This window comes from Ascidiella aspersa, chromosome 4 (genome assembly GCF_963924565.1).
Source record: "Ascidiella aspersa chromosome 4, kaAscAspe10.2, whole genome shotgun sequence".
NCBI lineage: Eukaryota > Metazoa > Chordata > Ascidiacea > Phlebobranchia > Ascidiidae > Ascidiella > Ascidiella aspersa.
In genome coordinates this window covers 29,550,865-29,568,423 of record NC_139450.1, presented here as the reverse complement: position 1 = coordinate 29,568,423, position 17,559 = coordinate 29,550,865, and the positions used below count along the sequence as shown (strand labels likewise).

Here is a 17,559-nt window from a genome sequence, read left to right as displayed (position 1 = left end):
TTTGCTTCTTTGCCAAAGCTTCATTGTGATTAAAAAATGTATTACTAGCACCAATAATGTAGCGGATTTTAGTATACGGGTTGAACCAAACTTTAACAAAAACATTTTTTGCTATAAAAAACATTCAAGCGCAAATTTAAACCTTACGGGTGACGTTTCCAACCTATTTTAATCGTTGCATGCTCAGTGCTCACTCTGCAATGCGGAGGCGAGTACCACACATAGAGAACCAATGATTAATGCCAAACTAAATGAAAGTTTACTTAAAACTTTGTAAAAAATAAATTCAGTTCCTTAGAGTGCTGTTCGGTCGTAATGGAATATAGTTGGAAGCTGATTGAACGGCCGAACGCTTGCCGGTAGAAAACACTTAACTTATACAGTGGAAGCTTCATATTGATGGACAGGTCGACTCGAAAGGGTTGAAGCGACGGCGGCGCAACGCATTGTCTTGGGCGCGCAATCATTTCCTGCTAATCAGGAGCCTCTTAGTCGTAGCGGGCCATTTTTAGTCGGCCGAAGCTCGACACAAGCGCCACTCATCTTCTGTCTTTCCTGCCGCCGAATAAAAGACGGTCCTGCGTGAAAACCGTTGCTGGCCTGACGCTCTGCTAAGTTGTCACGCAGCCGAGGCTGGAGTCTCGCCATTGTTTTTTGACGTAAGACGGGCTGAACTGCGGGAAGTCTATGCGCTCTGTCGGCGCTTGTGTAGTGTTGTGTGTTCCGCGAAGAGCGAGTTTTGCGAATTGTTCGCGCCATATGGAAAAGCATCCGCCGCCTAAATGGCAATGCAACCCATTTTTTTAGCAAGTTGCTGCTGGGCCTTATTTAAAAAGAATTACATAATCCGTAATAAAAATATCAAAGCCCATACAGTAGTAGGTATCATTTTGAACGTTTCGAATCACTCTCATAGTCTACAAATTTCGAAACGTTCAAAGTGATATCTACTACTGTGGGCTTTAATATTCTTACCAAGTCTTACTACCTCCAACCATTATGTTCCAAAACTTACATAATCCTTAGTTTACACGATTCCGGTAAAATAAGCGTTTTATTCCAAAGGAACATAAACCAAATCTTTAATTTGGACTTGCTTGAATTTTACCAGAGCCTTCTTCTTTATAGACAGTTTTGTTCAAAATACGTTTTCATCTACTTTGATTGCAGTTAAACGGAAAGGCGAATTTAATTTAAGTTTGACCAGCAGAGCATTCGCGCATTTATAGTTTTAAAATATTCATTTTGATTGATTTGTAGGTATACAAAATAGCAAATTTACGCTTGCTTAAACAATACATCGCCTTATCACGCACTTTTGTTAACAAGCAAATTAGTATGGCTTAAAAAGTAACAAAAGACACTTTGACATTATAACATTTATCATGAACATTTAGCAACTTTTTCTTTCTAAATCCGACAGGATTTCGATCTAGCATTGTTTTTAATATCGAAACTCGAATAAAATTACAAATAAAAAAATGGTTTCATCTTAAATTTTGACAAACAAGCGTGTTTTATTTTAACACTTATATAACGAAACCTTTCGTACTGTGTTGCCCTGAAGACGAATATATTTTAACGAGAGACGGTGCGGTAAAATTTAGTGACTTCTCGTCACAAAATATCTGGGTGGCAAAATAAAAATGTCGAGAAGCTAAAAATGTGCCGATGAAAGGTAAAACGAATTATCCAGCGCACCCGATTGACAAAACGTCGAGATGACTGGTAGTACGAAACTGTGTATTAAAACTATGGACTAAAAAAATCCTTAAAATATTAAATTGGAAGAACGCATCTTCACAGTTATATTACTGAATATTGTTAATCTGTGAAAGAAAATGAATATGTACATCGTCAACAGTAAAACGTACCGGGAAATGATAAATCAGCCTATTGGTGCGACAACAGTCAAAATGCATATTATACAAGGCTTAAGATGTGCATTTTAATGATTACAGAAAGGCGCGAAGATTTACTGGGGGCACAGGCTCGTCAAAAGGATACAAAATAAAAACAACTTGCAATTGACACTTGGCGCTCGACTTTCAAACACGCTTTTGCGGCGGCAGCCGGCAAAAATCGATTTTTCAACGCATACGTCGGCGGCAATTATTCACGCATATGGCGACGCCAGTGCAGGCGCGACCGGCGCGTAATAATTGCTTGAAGCGCGCGGAATTATTTATTTCGCCGTCGCTGCTGCGAACCTCCCGCTGCAAGTCGCGCAATTAAACCGAAGCGGGAACTGATTGGAAAGCCTGACGTTTCGAATGCGTTGGTGGCCAGTCGCATAAGTGACAAAATCGGCTTTTTATAACAAGATATACTTTTCAGGGTTATTATTCTGGTAAGTCACTGTGCATCGTTTGATTGCTGGTTCATTTTTAGGTACACATTTTTTGGTAGGTATTCAAACTTGCGGTTTCCGAAAAAACGTTGGCTGTGACTTCTAACAATAAGGACGGGCCTCTGTTTTTTATCACTACATCCTTGTTGACTGTCGTGGTTAATGGAAATGATTTGATTGACAATGACCAATAAAAAATAATTGGCAACCTTAAAGTCTCTTAACAGCATATACTTCAGGTCCAAAAATTTATGATAACCTTTTAAACCATACAACATGGAAAAGATGCTAAATGAGTCGCACAGTCACAGATATCTATTTGACTGAGGCTTTGATCGTGAAAGCCATTAAATACACCCGATATCTGTTTTAAAAGCAAAATGGCACATTTCACAAACGAGTAGCATCCTTTGCGCGTTTCTGTATTGTCAACAAAGCAAACACTGGAGGTTTTTTTTAAATCCGTCCTTAATGGAAATAGGCGAGTCAAGACAGCGCAACATTGCACATCACTTAAATACGAACAACAACTGCAAAAAAGTGTGATCGCCTGATAGTACACCATTGAAAAAGGGAACTTTACATAAAAAAAACACCTCAATTTCTGGACACATCTTGTTTAAAGCAGTTGAAACACATTGAATTGTGATTAAAATAGTTTAAAACGAAGGTACAAAATAGTGAATTTCAGATATTCAAGTTTTAAAAATCATTATTTATATATGTTCGCATTGTAGGACCCCAGGCAACTCTTCATGAAAATAATTGTTTTTCTATGGTTACAAATAGTTAAATAGCACAAAAAGTACTCCCTGTGCACTATTGTATATATTAATCAAAATATTAAAAAAGTGTAATGTATATTGCCAAAAGAAGTCAACATTAGGGCTTCCTGTTTGTAAGCAAAACTGCAAATAAAATATCAAAATGCAATTAAGCAAAAACTCATCTATCCAGGAAATGAGTCAAAAACTGAACAAATAATAACAAAACTGCTCTATGAATTATGAAACTTTAGCAACCTCACAAATAACAAACACATCGAGCAAATAACTACATAGGTTATTTGTGGACTGTAGTGAAGTTAAATAAGAATGCCAAGATACAAGATTTATCCAAAAAACTTGTTAGTATAAAAACATTTTCTTGAAATTACATCTTCGCAATCCTAATAATAACATTAACTGGCATAAGAAACTACACTTAATAAAAATAGAAAAAAAATACACAACCTAAATAAGATTACAACATAGGAAATATTCCAATCTAATACATATAATATATGTATATACACACATATATATATGTATATATATATGTGTGTGTGTGTGTGTGTGTAAATGTTACATCTCTTTGTGGCATTTGTCAACACATTTATAAATATACATACTGATGAAGTAAAATATGGAAAACGATTGCTTTCCTGTGTATAGACATAACTTACTTATGTACATTTTCATGAAATGTCTTTCTCATGCTGTGGCATTTTAATACTTTGAATTCATTATATAAACAAAAACAACATACGAGTTAATAAAGAGAATTTCATTTAGAGACCTATTTGAAAAATGCTGATATAGAATTACATAAAAGAAATAAACTTAGTGTTAATTCTTGATACGCTACCACAAAAACAAAGCATGTGTTTAATAACTGTTAAATGCTTTTAACGTAGCATACATTGCACATATCTTTACAACAAAGCAGTCAATTTAAAAACTACACATATATTGCAGCGGTACACACCGTACGTATAAACCATAAATACCTAATTGGATTCCAGCGAGCGTTTCTTCTTGTTCTTTTTTTCATATTTCTCGCGAAGGCGTACACTCACAGCACTAAAATTCCCGGCAGTTTGTTCCATTTCCTCAGTGGCCTGATGCAGTTCGCTGACCTTTTCCGAGCGTTCAATGCCTCCCTTCCTCAGCCACTCTAAAGCAGTATCCTTGTCCACTTTTTGGGGTGTGCCCGGCTCTTCTGTGCTTTCTTGTGAAAGTTCCTTTTCCGCATTTGGCTTGCGAATAGTTTGCAGAAAGCTCTTTTTCTTTTTTTTCACCCTTTTGTGAAAGTCGTTGCCCCCACTGCCGGTCGCTGCTTCACCGTCGTCATCGTTTCCACTGGATTCCTGAAATTTTGGCAACGCGCCGCGAGAAGTAGGTTTGGTGTCAGCCCTTCGAATTGTGCTCTTAAAATCACCCCTGGTTACCGACTGTGACCCACTTGAACTGCTGCTGATTGAACGTCTTACATTCGACATCATTGGAGGCTTCACATCTTTTTCCGAAGGGCTGTGCATAACAAGGGAAACATTAGATGTGCTTCCAGAGTAGTCCAGTTCAAGCTTGGAATTATCGAGTAAATATTCTCCGAGCAAGCTGTCTTTCTGGTGCTTATTCACATGGTACAGGCGCAAACGAACTGAACTCGTTTGAAAATCCTGCAGGGAAATGGTGTGCAGACATTCAGTGCTGAATTTTAGCGCACCAGTTATGCTCTCACTTACTTCATACTTTTTACTGTGACCCCTGATATCAGAAGGGATAATCTTAGTCCTTAGTTGAACAACTGGGCAGTCTTCCACGCTATCATTCAAAGACGATTTGTCTACAACTGTATAAAAAACATTGAATGCATCGATTGCGTATATTTTTGCCATGCCACTTCTTGGTATGATTTTAATTGCAATTTTCACTAGCAAGCTTGTTTCTTCTATGCTTTCCCCTAGTGAAAATTTGTATCCTTGCGGTTTGACATTGTAACGCCGTGATACACCAACAGTGCGTCGAAGTTTTTCAGAATTCTGCGCTTCCAAACTAGGATCATTCTTAACAGGGACTTCAGACTTGGTTGCACTTTGAGCTGGACCTTCTTGAGATTCCGATTTTCTTTTATCGCTTTCTTGTTCATTGCTTATTAGGTGACTCTCTTCAGGATCTTTTTCGTTGTCGTCACCAATCAAACAGGTCAAGCAGCAAATACTAATCTTCATTTTGAAAATTGTCACAGTGCATTTTAGGAAATTTTTATCCAAGTGATAATCATTTGTGCAAATAGCTGGTTATATCGCAAATGGAGAGAAAACCTGTTCTATCAACAGCTATACAGATAACCCAAACATAAAATTGTTTTAATGCCAGTTTTACTAACTGACCACAGTTCCTTATCCTACAATTAGTAACAATAGGAATTAATTGATTTTATCATAAATAGTATACTATACATATTGTAATATATACCTGTGTACAATTAAATTTTAATTTCTCAACAGCCTAGTAAGATTGTTAATAAAGAGGTCTATACTCTAATAAAGTGGACACGGTTGTAAAATAAAATTAGCTATTCATATATATTGTACAGTAGTGTTAAACCTTTAGGTTTTGATTTTAATTTTTTACTTTCTGTGACAACCTTTTGTAAAGCAAATAACTGTGACAACCTTTGTAAAGCAAATAGTGGCATTTTGTATTTTCTAGCAAAGCTCAAGTAAATAATTATATAGTTCTTAAACAAAACACTAAACAAATATAAATACTAGTATTTTATGATTTTAGTAAGCTCTACCAAAATTTGATGAGTTTAAAGCATTCCTATGTTTAATTGCTTGTCAAAATATAATAGATTTTGCATTTTGAGTAAACAGCGTGCACAAACAGACATGCGTCGTTTCTCTACAACAGCAACGCCTGCTAGCTGACAGTTATCTAGTCTAACAGCACTTCTCTTTGAAAACTAAAGCTGCTAAGCTAGCAGGTGTCTGGGTTGGCTATCCTTGTTAGCGCATTGCAGTACCATACGCTTTACGCTTAGACAGTGTAATGACACTGACGAGCTGCTAAAAATACTGTTGGGAATTGGCGGCCATGCTGCGGCTTGTCTTTGCGATCTATCGTGATTTCTGCTCAACTCTGAATGTTGATACTGGGCTGGACTCAGTGCTCTGTTGCTTTCTGATCAACAAGATGATTTGGTCAACTTTAAAGCACAAATTACGCCTTTCCAGTTAAGCGAAATATGTCGATGGGCCGACAACATAAGATGTCACAAACGATGTAGTTAATATTACGTTTGCTATACGTTAATGTAGTTTTACTACTTTTAGTCAGTTTTTGCTATTTGAATTGTTTTTTAGTATAAACACTTAGTCCGTTGCTGCTCGAAACGGTTTGCTAACATATTTATTTGTGTTCGTTACATTTATTTGTGTTCGTGCAATTAATATAATGGCAAAAGCTAAACAAAAAAGTTCAAACTTTTTGCCCCACCAAAAGAAAAAATTTCGGCTGGCTACGCCACTTATTATCTGATGTTCTAATATGTCTGTCGCCTTTTTCGAGGTAGTTTTCTAATGTTAAAGTTTCAGCAGGAAACGTTTTCTTCACTGTCAACAACGACAGATCGGGTTTTTATTTTTGCATTTCAAAAGCACGATTTAAATAACAGAATTACGAAGAATAATTTAAAATCAAGGTCGATCAAAGTATCATGACCCGATGGGGTTGTTTCAGCGAATGTAAACCTGAAATAAATATAACAACAGATTAGGGAAATATAGCAAAAAAAACACACTAAAAACAAGTATAAAAAAATAGATTTGGCCAATAGATATATCAATCTTATGATGAGGGTAATAACATATGCAATAAAGCTCTTACGACATTTTCTAAATCATAATCACTTAGGCCTACACTAGTTAGACACCTCACCTAGTGCTCTCTAGCCTTGGATCTCAGCTTGTTGAGAGCAGACTCAGCCATATCAGCTCTTTCCTCTGCATCATCAAGTTCGTGTTGGAGTTTTCTGTATTTGCTAAGGTTCGTGTTGGCTTGTTCCTCCTAATAATAAAGTTTATATATGTTGGAATTGTACGATAAGATACTTTTATCAGGTATATAGGGTAATACAACACTCGGTTATCACTAAACACTTACTTATTATGTAAAAATAACACAACCACCATATTTGATTAGCATTAATACTTATGTAGGATTTAAATTGAAAATGCAACTAATGGGACTTACAGCTTCTTCAGCTTGTCTTTTGTATGTCTTGACTTTGATCTGGAGTTTGTCGACGAGATCCTGGATTCTGGTCAAGTTCTTCTTGTCCTCCTCTCCCTGGTAAGTGATCTCCTTCAACTTGCGTTCCATCTTGCGCTGTCCCTTAACGGAGTCGCTATTGCGCCTCTGCTCAGAGTCAAGTTCGTTCTCAAGTTCACGGATCTAGAAATAAAACATTTTGTTGGTTAGTACCTATGGAGACAATCCTTATCAAAATTTGCTTTTATTTTAGGTTAGTTGGATGTAAGTAAGCGTTTTGATAAACTTACTCTGGTTTCCAGTTTCTGGACTTGTTTCTTCCCCCCCTTCATTGCAATGTTTTCAGCCTCGTCCAATCGTTGCTGCAAGTCTTTGACAGTCTGCTCCATGTTCTTCTTCATTCTTTCCAAGTGGGAAGAAAGATCTTGTTCCTTCTTAAGTTCTTCAACCATGGTAGCAGCCTGAATAAAACACAAATGGTTATGGTTTGCAATGTGGCTCAAATGTGCGTTAGGTGGCGACGAGACTCACATCAACAATAGCCTTCTTGGCTTTGTCCTCAGCGTTTCTTTGTTCCTGAACGGACTCTTCTACCTCAGATTGCATGGTTTGGAGTTCACCCTCAAGCTTACGTTTCTGGTTGATGAGGGCCGTGTTTTGCGTGTGCAGAAGGTTGGAGCGTTCGCTGTGAAGTTCAAAGATTAGTCAAAATACAAACGATGGTGACTGACAGTGTTGTTTTTTTTTGATAGTTTGAAATACAAACCTGCTTTCAAGGAGCTCAGTCTCGGCCAACTTGCGGCCACGTTCAGCTTGCTCAAGAGCAGATCTCAACTCTTCGATCTCAGCGTTGAGGAGGTTGCTACGACGCTCGATCACGGCCGATTGTTCCTGGAAGTCCTCGGATTGTCTCTGAGCCTCATCCACTTGCATTTCGAGTTCCTATTAAACAAAAAAACGTTTTGTTAATTTGAGTTGTAAAGTGGCAACAGAGATTATACTACTGACGCCGAAGCAAGAATAAAATCTTACACTTTATTATCACTAAAACTTTATTTACACATTAACAACATAACATTACAAAGCTTTTATTGAATATTAACCTCATATATGTTAACAAGCCGATTACCTTGATGTGAGACACAACAGACTTGGCTTGCTTCTGGGCTTCAGACGCTTGTCGGTTGGCGTGTCCAAGTTGGATTTCAAGGTCATTGAGATCACCTTCCATCTTCTTCTTGATCCTGACAGCTTCTTGACGAGCTTTGCTCTCTGAGTCGAGGGTGGTTTGCATGGATTCAATGGCACGCTGCTGGTTGCGTCTGTTTTACAGGTTTGGTGTTAAAAAATGATGAAAGTGTTTAAGCTATGTGAAGTTATTTAGACAAATTTCGAAGTTCAATTACCTTTGGTTGTCGAGTTCTTCATCCTTTTCTGAAACTCTTCGCTCGAACTCTTGCTTGACTTGAGCAAGTTCAACCTGCAATCGGAGGACCTTTGATTCCTCTCCTTCGATTGCTCCTTCGGCTTCTTCAAGAGCGGCTTGCATCTCGTTGCGCTCGTGCTCCAGAGTCCTCTTGGCTTTTTCCAGTTCGTGGATACTCTTTCCTCCCTCTCCAAGTTGATCAGTGAGGTCAGCAATTTCCTCTGTAGGAAGACCAGATTTTAATATACCTAGAGTTTAAAACGAGTTATGCATTAATTGAGCGAAATTTACCTTGAAGATTCTTATTTTCGCGCTTGACAGTTTCTAGAGCATCGAGTGATTCTTCGTAAGCATTCTTCATCTTGAAGAGCTCAGTTGAAAGGCTTCTGGCTTCTTTCTGCGATTGTTCCAATTCTACCTGAACCTCTTCTTGCTTCTGCTTGTGCTCAGCAAGAACCTGCAATACAAATGGGAATTTAAATAATGCAGATAAAAATAAACTTTCTCCACGTTTACAGCTTTATTTCAAAATAATTATATTTTTAAACTGGTATATTTTGTTCTACCTTATCGAAGTTGCGCTGTTTCTTGTCCAATGAAGCGGCGGCAGAGTTGGATCGTTCTAAATCGATGGTGAGATCCTCGATTTCTCCTTGAAGACGGTTCTTTGTCTTCTCGAGACTCGATGCCTTCGCTTGCATGGCTTCAACCTGCTCTTCGGCGTCTTGGAGGCGAGCGGCAAGCTTTTTCCTAAAGAAAAACAAGTGTTAATAAGGTAAGGTATTGGAAGGAAGTTGTCTAGTTGTTTTATTGTTGCAAAACACTTTAATATAGTTGTTGCCCAATTTAAAACATTTCTAACTCACTTGGCATCTTCAAGCTCTTCTGTACGCTGAATCGCGTCGGTCTCGTATTTGTTCCTCCATTGAGCAACTTCAGCGTTTGCCTTGGAGAGAGCGCGTTGGAGTTCAGCCTTTGCTTCCTGCTCCTCTTCGTATTGCTCCCGCAAGAGGTCGTTGTCGTGGCGGGCGGCCTGGACAGCGTGAGCAAGAGCAGCCTTAGCCTTGGTCTCCTCTTCAACAACTCGCTTAAGTTCGTCGATTTGCTGCGATGAGCTGTTCTTGCTGCGGGTCAGTTGCGCCATAAGGTGTTCGCGTTCCTCCAACTGACGGCTGAATTCACCTACAGAACATGTTATTTAGTGTTGAATATTAAACATAATGCGACAAATTGTGCTATTTTACTTACCATTCTCAGATGAGAGTCTTGCTTTGGCCGCGTTGAGCTCGTTGACTTCTTTAGTGAAATTGTCGTTCTTCATTTTAGACTCGTTAAGCTGCTCCTCCAAGTTGCGGGACATTTTCTCATAGTTGAGCTTTGCCTTGGTGACGCTTTCAACGTTGGTGGCGAGATCATCGATCTCCATCTTCATTTCACTCTTCTCCTTTTCCAACTTTTGCTTAACTCGTTGCAAGTTGTCGATCTGGTAAACAAACAATAGAATTTTAAGAAGTTGTTTTTTTAATGTGAACGATATAGAATTGTGGGTTACCGACCTGTTCGCTCATTTCAGCGGATGTATCGGCATTCTTCTTGCGAAGAGTGGAGACAGTTGCTTCATGAGCCAAGTTGGATTCTTCCAGTTCACGTCTGAGTTTGGCAAACTCAGCTTCGCGACGTTTGTTAAGCTCGATCTAAAATCAAGGGTTGTTTGAGATTTTTTTGCGATCAAATCATTACAATGTAAGTTGATAAAGATTCCAACCTGAGCTGCTGTGGCGCCTCCTGCTTCCTCCAAACGCTCACTGAGTTCTTCCAACTCTCGTGAAAGATCAGCTCTCTGCTTCTCAACCTTTGCGCGGGCTGCTCTTTCGGCTTCCAACTCTTCTTCGAGCTCCTCAATCCTAGCTTGAAGCTCTTTGATCTTCTTCTGGAGTTGAGCGACAAGAGCTTGCTCATCTTCCAACTTGGTGGCGAGCTGACTGTATTCGAACTCTTGCTTCTTCAGCTTCTCTTCGAGACGTTGCTTGTCGTTCTCAAGATCCATGACAGTCTCCTGTGTGAGACGAAGATCTCCCTCCAACTTCCTCTTGGTCCTCTCAAGCTCCATGCGCAGTTTCTTCTCTTGTTCAAGAGAAGCCTCCAACTATGATGAAAAAAATGCGTTTAATGGTGGGAATTTGTGATTTAAATAACTCTCAAAAGTTTACTTACATCATCAACTTGCTGTTCAAGCTTTGACTTTTGTTTGCTCAAGCTGTTGACCTTATCCTCTTCAGACTGAAGATCATCAAGAGTTTGTTGATGGGCTTCCTGGAGAGCTTTCTTTTCCTTCTGAAGCTTGGCGATTTGTTCATCCTGGGATGCCAATTCCTCCTGAAGATTCTTGAGCTGAAACCAAACAGTTTGTTAAAAGTGAACGTTCAGTTTAACATTGTTTGGTTTGTTTTTATCGATTTGTACCTTGTTTTCAGTTGCATGCTTCTCCTTCTCAACTTTAGCCAATGTGATCTCAAGATCATCGATGTCTTTCTTCAACTCGGAGCATTCATCTTCAAGTTTTCGCTTCTTAGAAACAAGCTCATTGTTAAGCTCTTCTTCGTCTTCGAGACGCTCAGTGATCTCCTTGATCTTTCCATCAAGTTCGACCTTTGTCTTGATGAGCTGGTCACATCTGTCCTCTCCGTCGTCGATTTGATCTTGGTTCTAAATAAACAATGTGTTTCAAATAAAAATTTGTAGCATATTTAGTTATGAGAGAATTTTTATTTAAATCTTACAGCTTGAAGTTGCATGACGAGGTCATTTTTCTCTTGAATGAAAGCGACTTGCATCTCTTCCAATTCCTTTCGTCTCTTGGTTTCCTTCTCCAAGTTGACCTTGCATTCTTCATATTCCTTCTCGAGAACTTCGAGCTCCTTTGCGGCTTCAGCTGTCTGCAAGAGTGGCTTGATCTTGAACATAAGCTTCATCCACTCCCAGTTGGCCATTCCGAAGTAGGCGCGCAAGTTGGACTGGATAACTCGGCAAGCTTGTCTGCAATGAATATATTTAATGTTAGAGATGCAAACCCTCAATGACATGCCATATTGTAACTTTATTTACCTTCGCTCAATCATTTTCTGGTACTCGCGCCTCATCAACATTCCTCGCATGCGAGCTTGAATGAGTTTAAAGATGGATGCAAGCTTGTTGTCACGCATTTCCTCCAGACGACCGATCATACCAGCGCGGAAGAAGACCTTAGTGTGTCCGAGCTTGTACGATTCGTGATCGATGTCGATGCTTCCAAGCAACTTCTCGGATGATTTTTTGCTGTCCATGAATTGTCCCTCGGGAGCGGCATTTGGGTTCAAGATTCGGTAACTGCGAAAAACAAGTTAATACGGAACTTGTAAAGGATTCGACCCTTTGTTGTAACGGAATATTGTAAAAGAGTCTATTTTACCGTTGTTTAAAGTCGCCGTATGGAACCCTGTTGGGGAATCCTTTTCTGCAAATACGGATGCCTTCCAACACACCGTTACAACGGAGCTGGTGGAGAACCAAGTGGGATTCCATCATTCCTGGCATCTTTTGTTCGTTGGGAATAAGGCAACGGACGAAATGAGGAGATGTTGACCTAAAACAGTTTACATTTACTTTCTTTGAACATGTTTTACTTTCTTTGAACTTGTTTTAGGATATTTAAGCGTTAGCAGTAGGATTTCTAACTTTACCTCAAATTAGTCATGAGATTGTTGAGAGATTGTCGGTGAAGAGACGAGACAGTGTTGAATGATCCTCCCTTCTTGCGCTTGCCTCCCTTTCCACCACCACTGGCAGCTAGAAAAAGTATTTAATAAAGTGTATGATATGCCATTAACGCCAAACTTTTTATAGACATCCTGTATCCCAAATAAATATTTTAAGGCTTTATTTTGTATTTTTATCTAGCCAATACCTTCATCGGGGTTGACGTATCCCTCCCAAATGGTTTGCATGAGTTTAAGGGATGATTTCATGTAGAGACCGACAACGCTGTTGTTCAATGGATCTTTGTTTTTCTCCAGCCAACCAGCGAGGTTGTAGGCGACCTATTGTGGTATGCTTCAATTTAGAAATATGCATTTGACAAATCGAAAATATTGTAAGATGTACTTACGGTTCCGGCGTAATGGTAGAGTTCAAAGTGCGCTTCGTATTTCCCCTTCTTGACTGGTTTGCCGAAAGCTTTGCTCTTGCCAAGATGGTTTTGGTAAAGTTTGTCCTTGAAAGTGTTGTCGGAAGCTTTGGGGAACATGCACTCTTCCTCGAGGATGGACATGATTCCAAGTGGCTGAAAATAATTTTGTTTTTATCGAATCTGATTTGGCTAAAACCACAAATTATTGTTTAAGCTGAAATTTGATTTATTAATGTTTTACCTTCTCGATGAGCTCAATACAGGCTGCTAAGTCCATTCCGAAATCGATGAAAGTCCATTGGATTCCTTCCTTCTTGTATTCTTCCTGTTCGAGGACGAACATGTGATGGTTGAAGAACTGCTGGAGTTTCTCGTTGGTGAAGTTAATGCAAAGCTGCTCGAAGCTGTTTTTCTATATCGAAATAAAAAAATAAAATAGAATTAGTTGTTAAAATTTGCAGTTATTTGTAACAATATTCCAACTCAATATATAGTTCAATATATTTGAACTTACATCGAAGATCTCGAACCCCGCAATATCCAGAACACCGATGAAGAAACTTCTTGGCAACTTGGTGCTCAGAGTTTTGTTAATAAGTCTTACCAACCAGTCGAAGTGGCGACCAAAGACACCTTTGCTCAAAGCCCCGATAGCTTGAGCCACCTACCAAGAACAAAAGTTAATACATCAATTGGTTCTTTTCTTTTTAAAACCAGTGCTTTATACCTGATTACACGATTGACCTTTAGTGACGAACTCGTTTCCAACCTTGACACGTGGGTGGCACAAGTACTTAATGAAGTCAGCTGAGTTGAGACCGAACAAGTAGGCGACCTTATCAGCCTCTGTAAATTTGTAATTTAAGAAAGCATTGAGATATGTTTAAAACTTTTAAGAAAATCTTTCAATAGAATTTTGTTGTCATTGGCACTGGTACCTAAAGCAATTGTCAATACTCGGATTTGTTTTATACAAACCTTCTGTGCCGTCAGGTTCTGCCTGTTCTTCTCTCTGTTTGTTCTTAAACTTCATGTTTTGTTGGTGCATGATTCCAGCCATGAGACGATAGATTCCGCTGATTTCCTCCTGATTGAAGCCCAGGATGTGGAAAGCTTCCTTTAAATAGCATTACAAAATTGAATCGTTGATTTAAACAGCAACTTATATTGCTATATTTACTTTTACCGGTAGTCAATAATATTTCATCAATTAGTTAAGGTAAATATATTTTAATTTCATTTTCTTACGTCGGTCAACAACATTTCTGCGCTGTCATCCATGTTGTCGACTGTGACGACACCTTGGTTGATTGTTCTGTAGTCGTAAGGATCCTTGGTCACCAACAATTGATCTGTTCATCATAAAACCAATTGTTTGGTAAACATGTTTTAAGGCTTTTTAAAATAAAATTCAAAGAATGTTTTTATGTATTTTTGATTAGTAAAAATCGTCGCTTTAATGACAGACTTCTGAAGTTTGACTTACCGATAAGTTCAGGTTTTGCGCCTGAAATGATCTGGTAGAAGATGTGGTAGTTACGTTCTCCGTCCAGTTGGTAGATGACACGAGACTTCTCGAGCAGATCTGAAAATGTCATTCGTGTGTAATAAGGTTTGGCTTAGGTTGTGTCACGTTAAGTAAGATAAGGAAACTTACAATGCTCAATATCTCCTGAAGCCAACATTCCTGTGCTGCCGAAGTGAATACGGATGAACTTTCCCTGTTAGTCGATAAAGTGTTATTTTTCTTGTGGTAAACACGAGACAAAGCGACTTTATTTTTTATGTCGTAAATTTTGTTTCAATTTTTGTGGAGTTTGCAAATCATAGTATAATGCTTACGAAACGGGAAGAGTTGTCGTTACGGACGGTCTTTGCGTTTCCAAAAGCTTCCATAGCCGGGTTACATTGTACGATCTGATCTTCCAAGGTGCCCTGAAATGAATTCGTGTACAATTATGTGTGAGAATTTCGGTTATTTTGGTGGTAAAAATCGTTTGTCTACTATCCTTGAAAAAAGTTTATTATTAAACGCATCCCAGTTCTACCTCGCCTTCCTTTTGTGCTCCGTAAGCAGCGACTAAGGCAAAGTACTGGATGACCTTCTTCGTGTTGACCGTCTTTCCGGCACCAGATTCTCCGCTAGTTTAAATTGTATATGTTTTTTATTTTGGTTGTGGATAAGAATTGTATGTCGCTTATATATCTTTATATTTAAATAAGTGGTAGGCCTATTTTAGTGGATTTAACCAGTTATTTATGACTGTAAAACATTTACTGTAAAACAGTATTTTTGTATTTATTTGCTCCTATTAACTTTTAACAACAACTCACGTGATCAACATAGATTGATTTTCCCGATCTGTAAAACAATAACAAGTATTAATTTGATGACAACGTATTTTAATGTGTAAAAGTATTCATGTCGTGCTTGTGCGAACTAACAGAGTTTTTTATGTTTTTTAAAAGATATCCATTTATGTATTTCTCGAATAACTAACTCATCAACATGTTGGAGTAAGCGTTGTCAGCAATAGAGTAAAGATGGGGAGGCATCTCAGTTCGTCTCTTTCCCTTGTAAGCAGCGATGACGTAAGGAGCGTATACGGGCAACATCTTGTAGGGATTCACGGTGACGCAGAAGAGACCAGAGTAGGTCTGAATGAGAAAACGGATGTAAAGCTTTAAACCATAATCTGTGGTTGGCTGCGGTTGACTAATAGCTAATGAACAAAACTTCACATTTTGGCTTAAAAATTAGATAAAGGCGTAGCAATTTACGGTACACAAGTTTTATCAAACTAATCTGTTGTTAAAACGATTGGACGCAATATACTCTTACGATTATATTAACAAAAATTAATTGCAAGATAAAATCTTTATAGAATCGCTAGTTTCGTTGTAAGTTCAAAACAGCAACTCACGTAGATCATGAAGGACTCGTATCGGGTTCGGAGGTTGTTCAAGACGCTGGCTTCGTTGAGGAAAGTCATGTTGGCCATGTCCTCGCACTTCTCGTAGCGCGGAGGATTCATCTCCTGAACGTCTTCTTCCTTCACCGTAATTTCCTGGGGACGAAAAGGAATTTGCATGGCGAGGGTATAAAATGAATTACAACATTTTTCGGGGTGATTTACTTTTTATCTGTTATTCTCTTAACGTTCAACTCTTTCAGGCTTGTTTAGTATTTTCTTTTCAAACACCAAAGTTGTGGTCAAAGCTTTTGGAGCTGACCGCATAGTCCTTTACCAGACTAAATAAAGAAAACTTAATGTTTACAGTGGACCTCTCCTTTTGTTAACTCATAAAATGTCGGCTGTAGGAATGACTTTTTTTTAGTCTGGCAGCCAAATTGTGGTATTTGTTTCTGTTGCGCTTCATCGTATATGGCATGTTTGGTAGAAGTTGTCTTACTTTTCCTTCGGCACACGACTTGATGACAGCTTTTCCTCCTTCGTTCTTGATGATTTCTCCCTGGACGTAAGCATTCTCCTTGTCGGGGAACCAGCAATACTTCTTGCCTGACGAAATAAAACACAATTTTATAAATTAAAATGCAGAAATGTTACAAAATAGTGAAAAAAACACCGATCTGTAAATGTTGTTATTGTTATACTGAAAATGTATGAACATTTTATACCTTTACGGTAAGCATTATATGGTGTTAAAAATCCTACAGTTAATTAATCTAAAAAAAGGGAAAATTTGCTCATTTCTCTCCCAAACCCTTTTAGTTTTGAAATGTGTTGTTAACTATTTCTTACCATCGGGTTTCTTGGTCTGGTTTTCGAGAATTTTCTCATGAGACATCCTGAGGTACTGAGCCGCATCCTGGCATGCTTCGTAGTCGAAAGTTGCCATGGTGATAAGATCAAAGGACCTTCACGAAAATTGAAAGGAAAACGATAATTGGTTCTGTGTCGACAGCAAGAGGTAATTTTACTTATCGCAATACTACATTGTATAAAATTTGCCTCTGGTTATGTTACCTGGGTGTTTAAACGCACATTCTAAACGGTAACAAAATAACACAATATTTAGCTTGTTTTTTGCTTGGTTGTGTCTCGCAATGCAGATCGACTTAGGTTCGTTTAACGATAAAGGGGCTACATTATAAACTCACGCACTTGAACTTTATTAACAAGGTAGCAATGGTTCTGCTGTATTAGGGCCCCAGTTTATTTATCGCAATTCGTAAAACTTACCTTGTAGACGATATGAACGTACAGCGAAGATTGCAGAAACACAAAGCTGTTGGTTAGACTTGCAAGTGAAGCTAACTGATGTCGAACCTTTCTCTGGCCGACGCTTTTATACGGTTCGCGATGGTTCGCGTCCTTTCGCCTCTTTACTCGCGGACAGCTGACCAATCGTCACCTCATAATGCCGGCGTGCGACAACGACCGTGTCTTAATCGACACCTTGCAAAGGCATTGCTGTTCGTCGCGATGCCCCCTTGGTACATTCTGGTATTGGTAAGATACAACTAGAAATGAACGACGATATCTGTAAAATAAAACAAAAACCGAAAAATAAAATGAAAATAAATTGAAAATTAATAAAGTAGGCTTATTCGAAA

The 17,559-nt window shown here is 38.6% G+C and overlaps 2 protein-coding genes across 2 annotated transcripts; both read right to left on the bottom strand.

Moving 5' to 3' along the window:
* Positions 1 to 2,769: 2,769 nt before the first annotated feature.
* Positions 2,770 to 5,513, bottom strand: LOC146157385 (uncharacterized). Its single transcript, XM_083387560.1, has one exon. The coding sequence runs from the start codon at positions 5,340 to 5,342 to the stop codon at positions 4,119 to 4,121; it is 1,224 nt and encodes a 407-aa protein (XP_083243686.1). The 5' UTR covers positions 5,343 to 5,513; the 3' UTR covers positions 2,770 to 4,118.
* Positions 5,514 to 7,056: 1,543 nt separating this feature from the next.
* LOC146157384 (myosin-6-like) lies at positions 7,057 to 16,841 on the bottom strand. The gene is made up of 35 exons (XM_083388199.1): positions 16,745 to 16,841; positions 16,395 to 16,501; positions 15,905 to 16,048; positions 15,482 to 15,638; positions 15,315 to 15,342; positions 15,029 to 15,122; positions 14,823 to 14,915; positions 14,638 to 14,701; positions 14,467 to 14,565; positions 14,229 to 14,332; positions 13,959 to 14,097; positions 13,708 to 13,826; positions 13,495 to 13,644; positions 13,222 to 13,392; positions 12,960 to 13,133; positions 12,759 to 12,891; positions 12,535 to 12,640; positions 12,264 to 12,437; positions 11,921 to 12,181; positions 11,596 to 11,851; positions 11,279 to 11,521; positions 11,030 to 11,206; positions 10,581 to 10,961; positions 10,372 to 10,509; positions 10,064 to 10,298; positions 9,682 to 9,997; positions 9,382 to 9,565; positions 9,107 to 9,272; positions 8,796 to 9,036; positions 8,519 to 8,711; positions 8,156 to 8,331; positions 7,921 to 8,074; positions 7,680 to 7,850; positions 7,372 to 7,572; positions 7,057 to 7,185 (listed from the first exon to the last, which is right to left on the bottom strand). Exons 1-35 carry the CDS (start codon positions 16,839 to 16,841, stop codon positions 7,057 to 7,059), a joined length of 5,775 nt encoding a protein of 1,924 aa, XP_083244325.1.
* Positions 16,842 to 17,559: the final 718 nt, after the last annotated feature.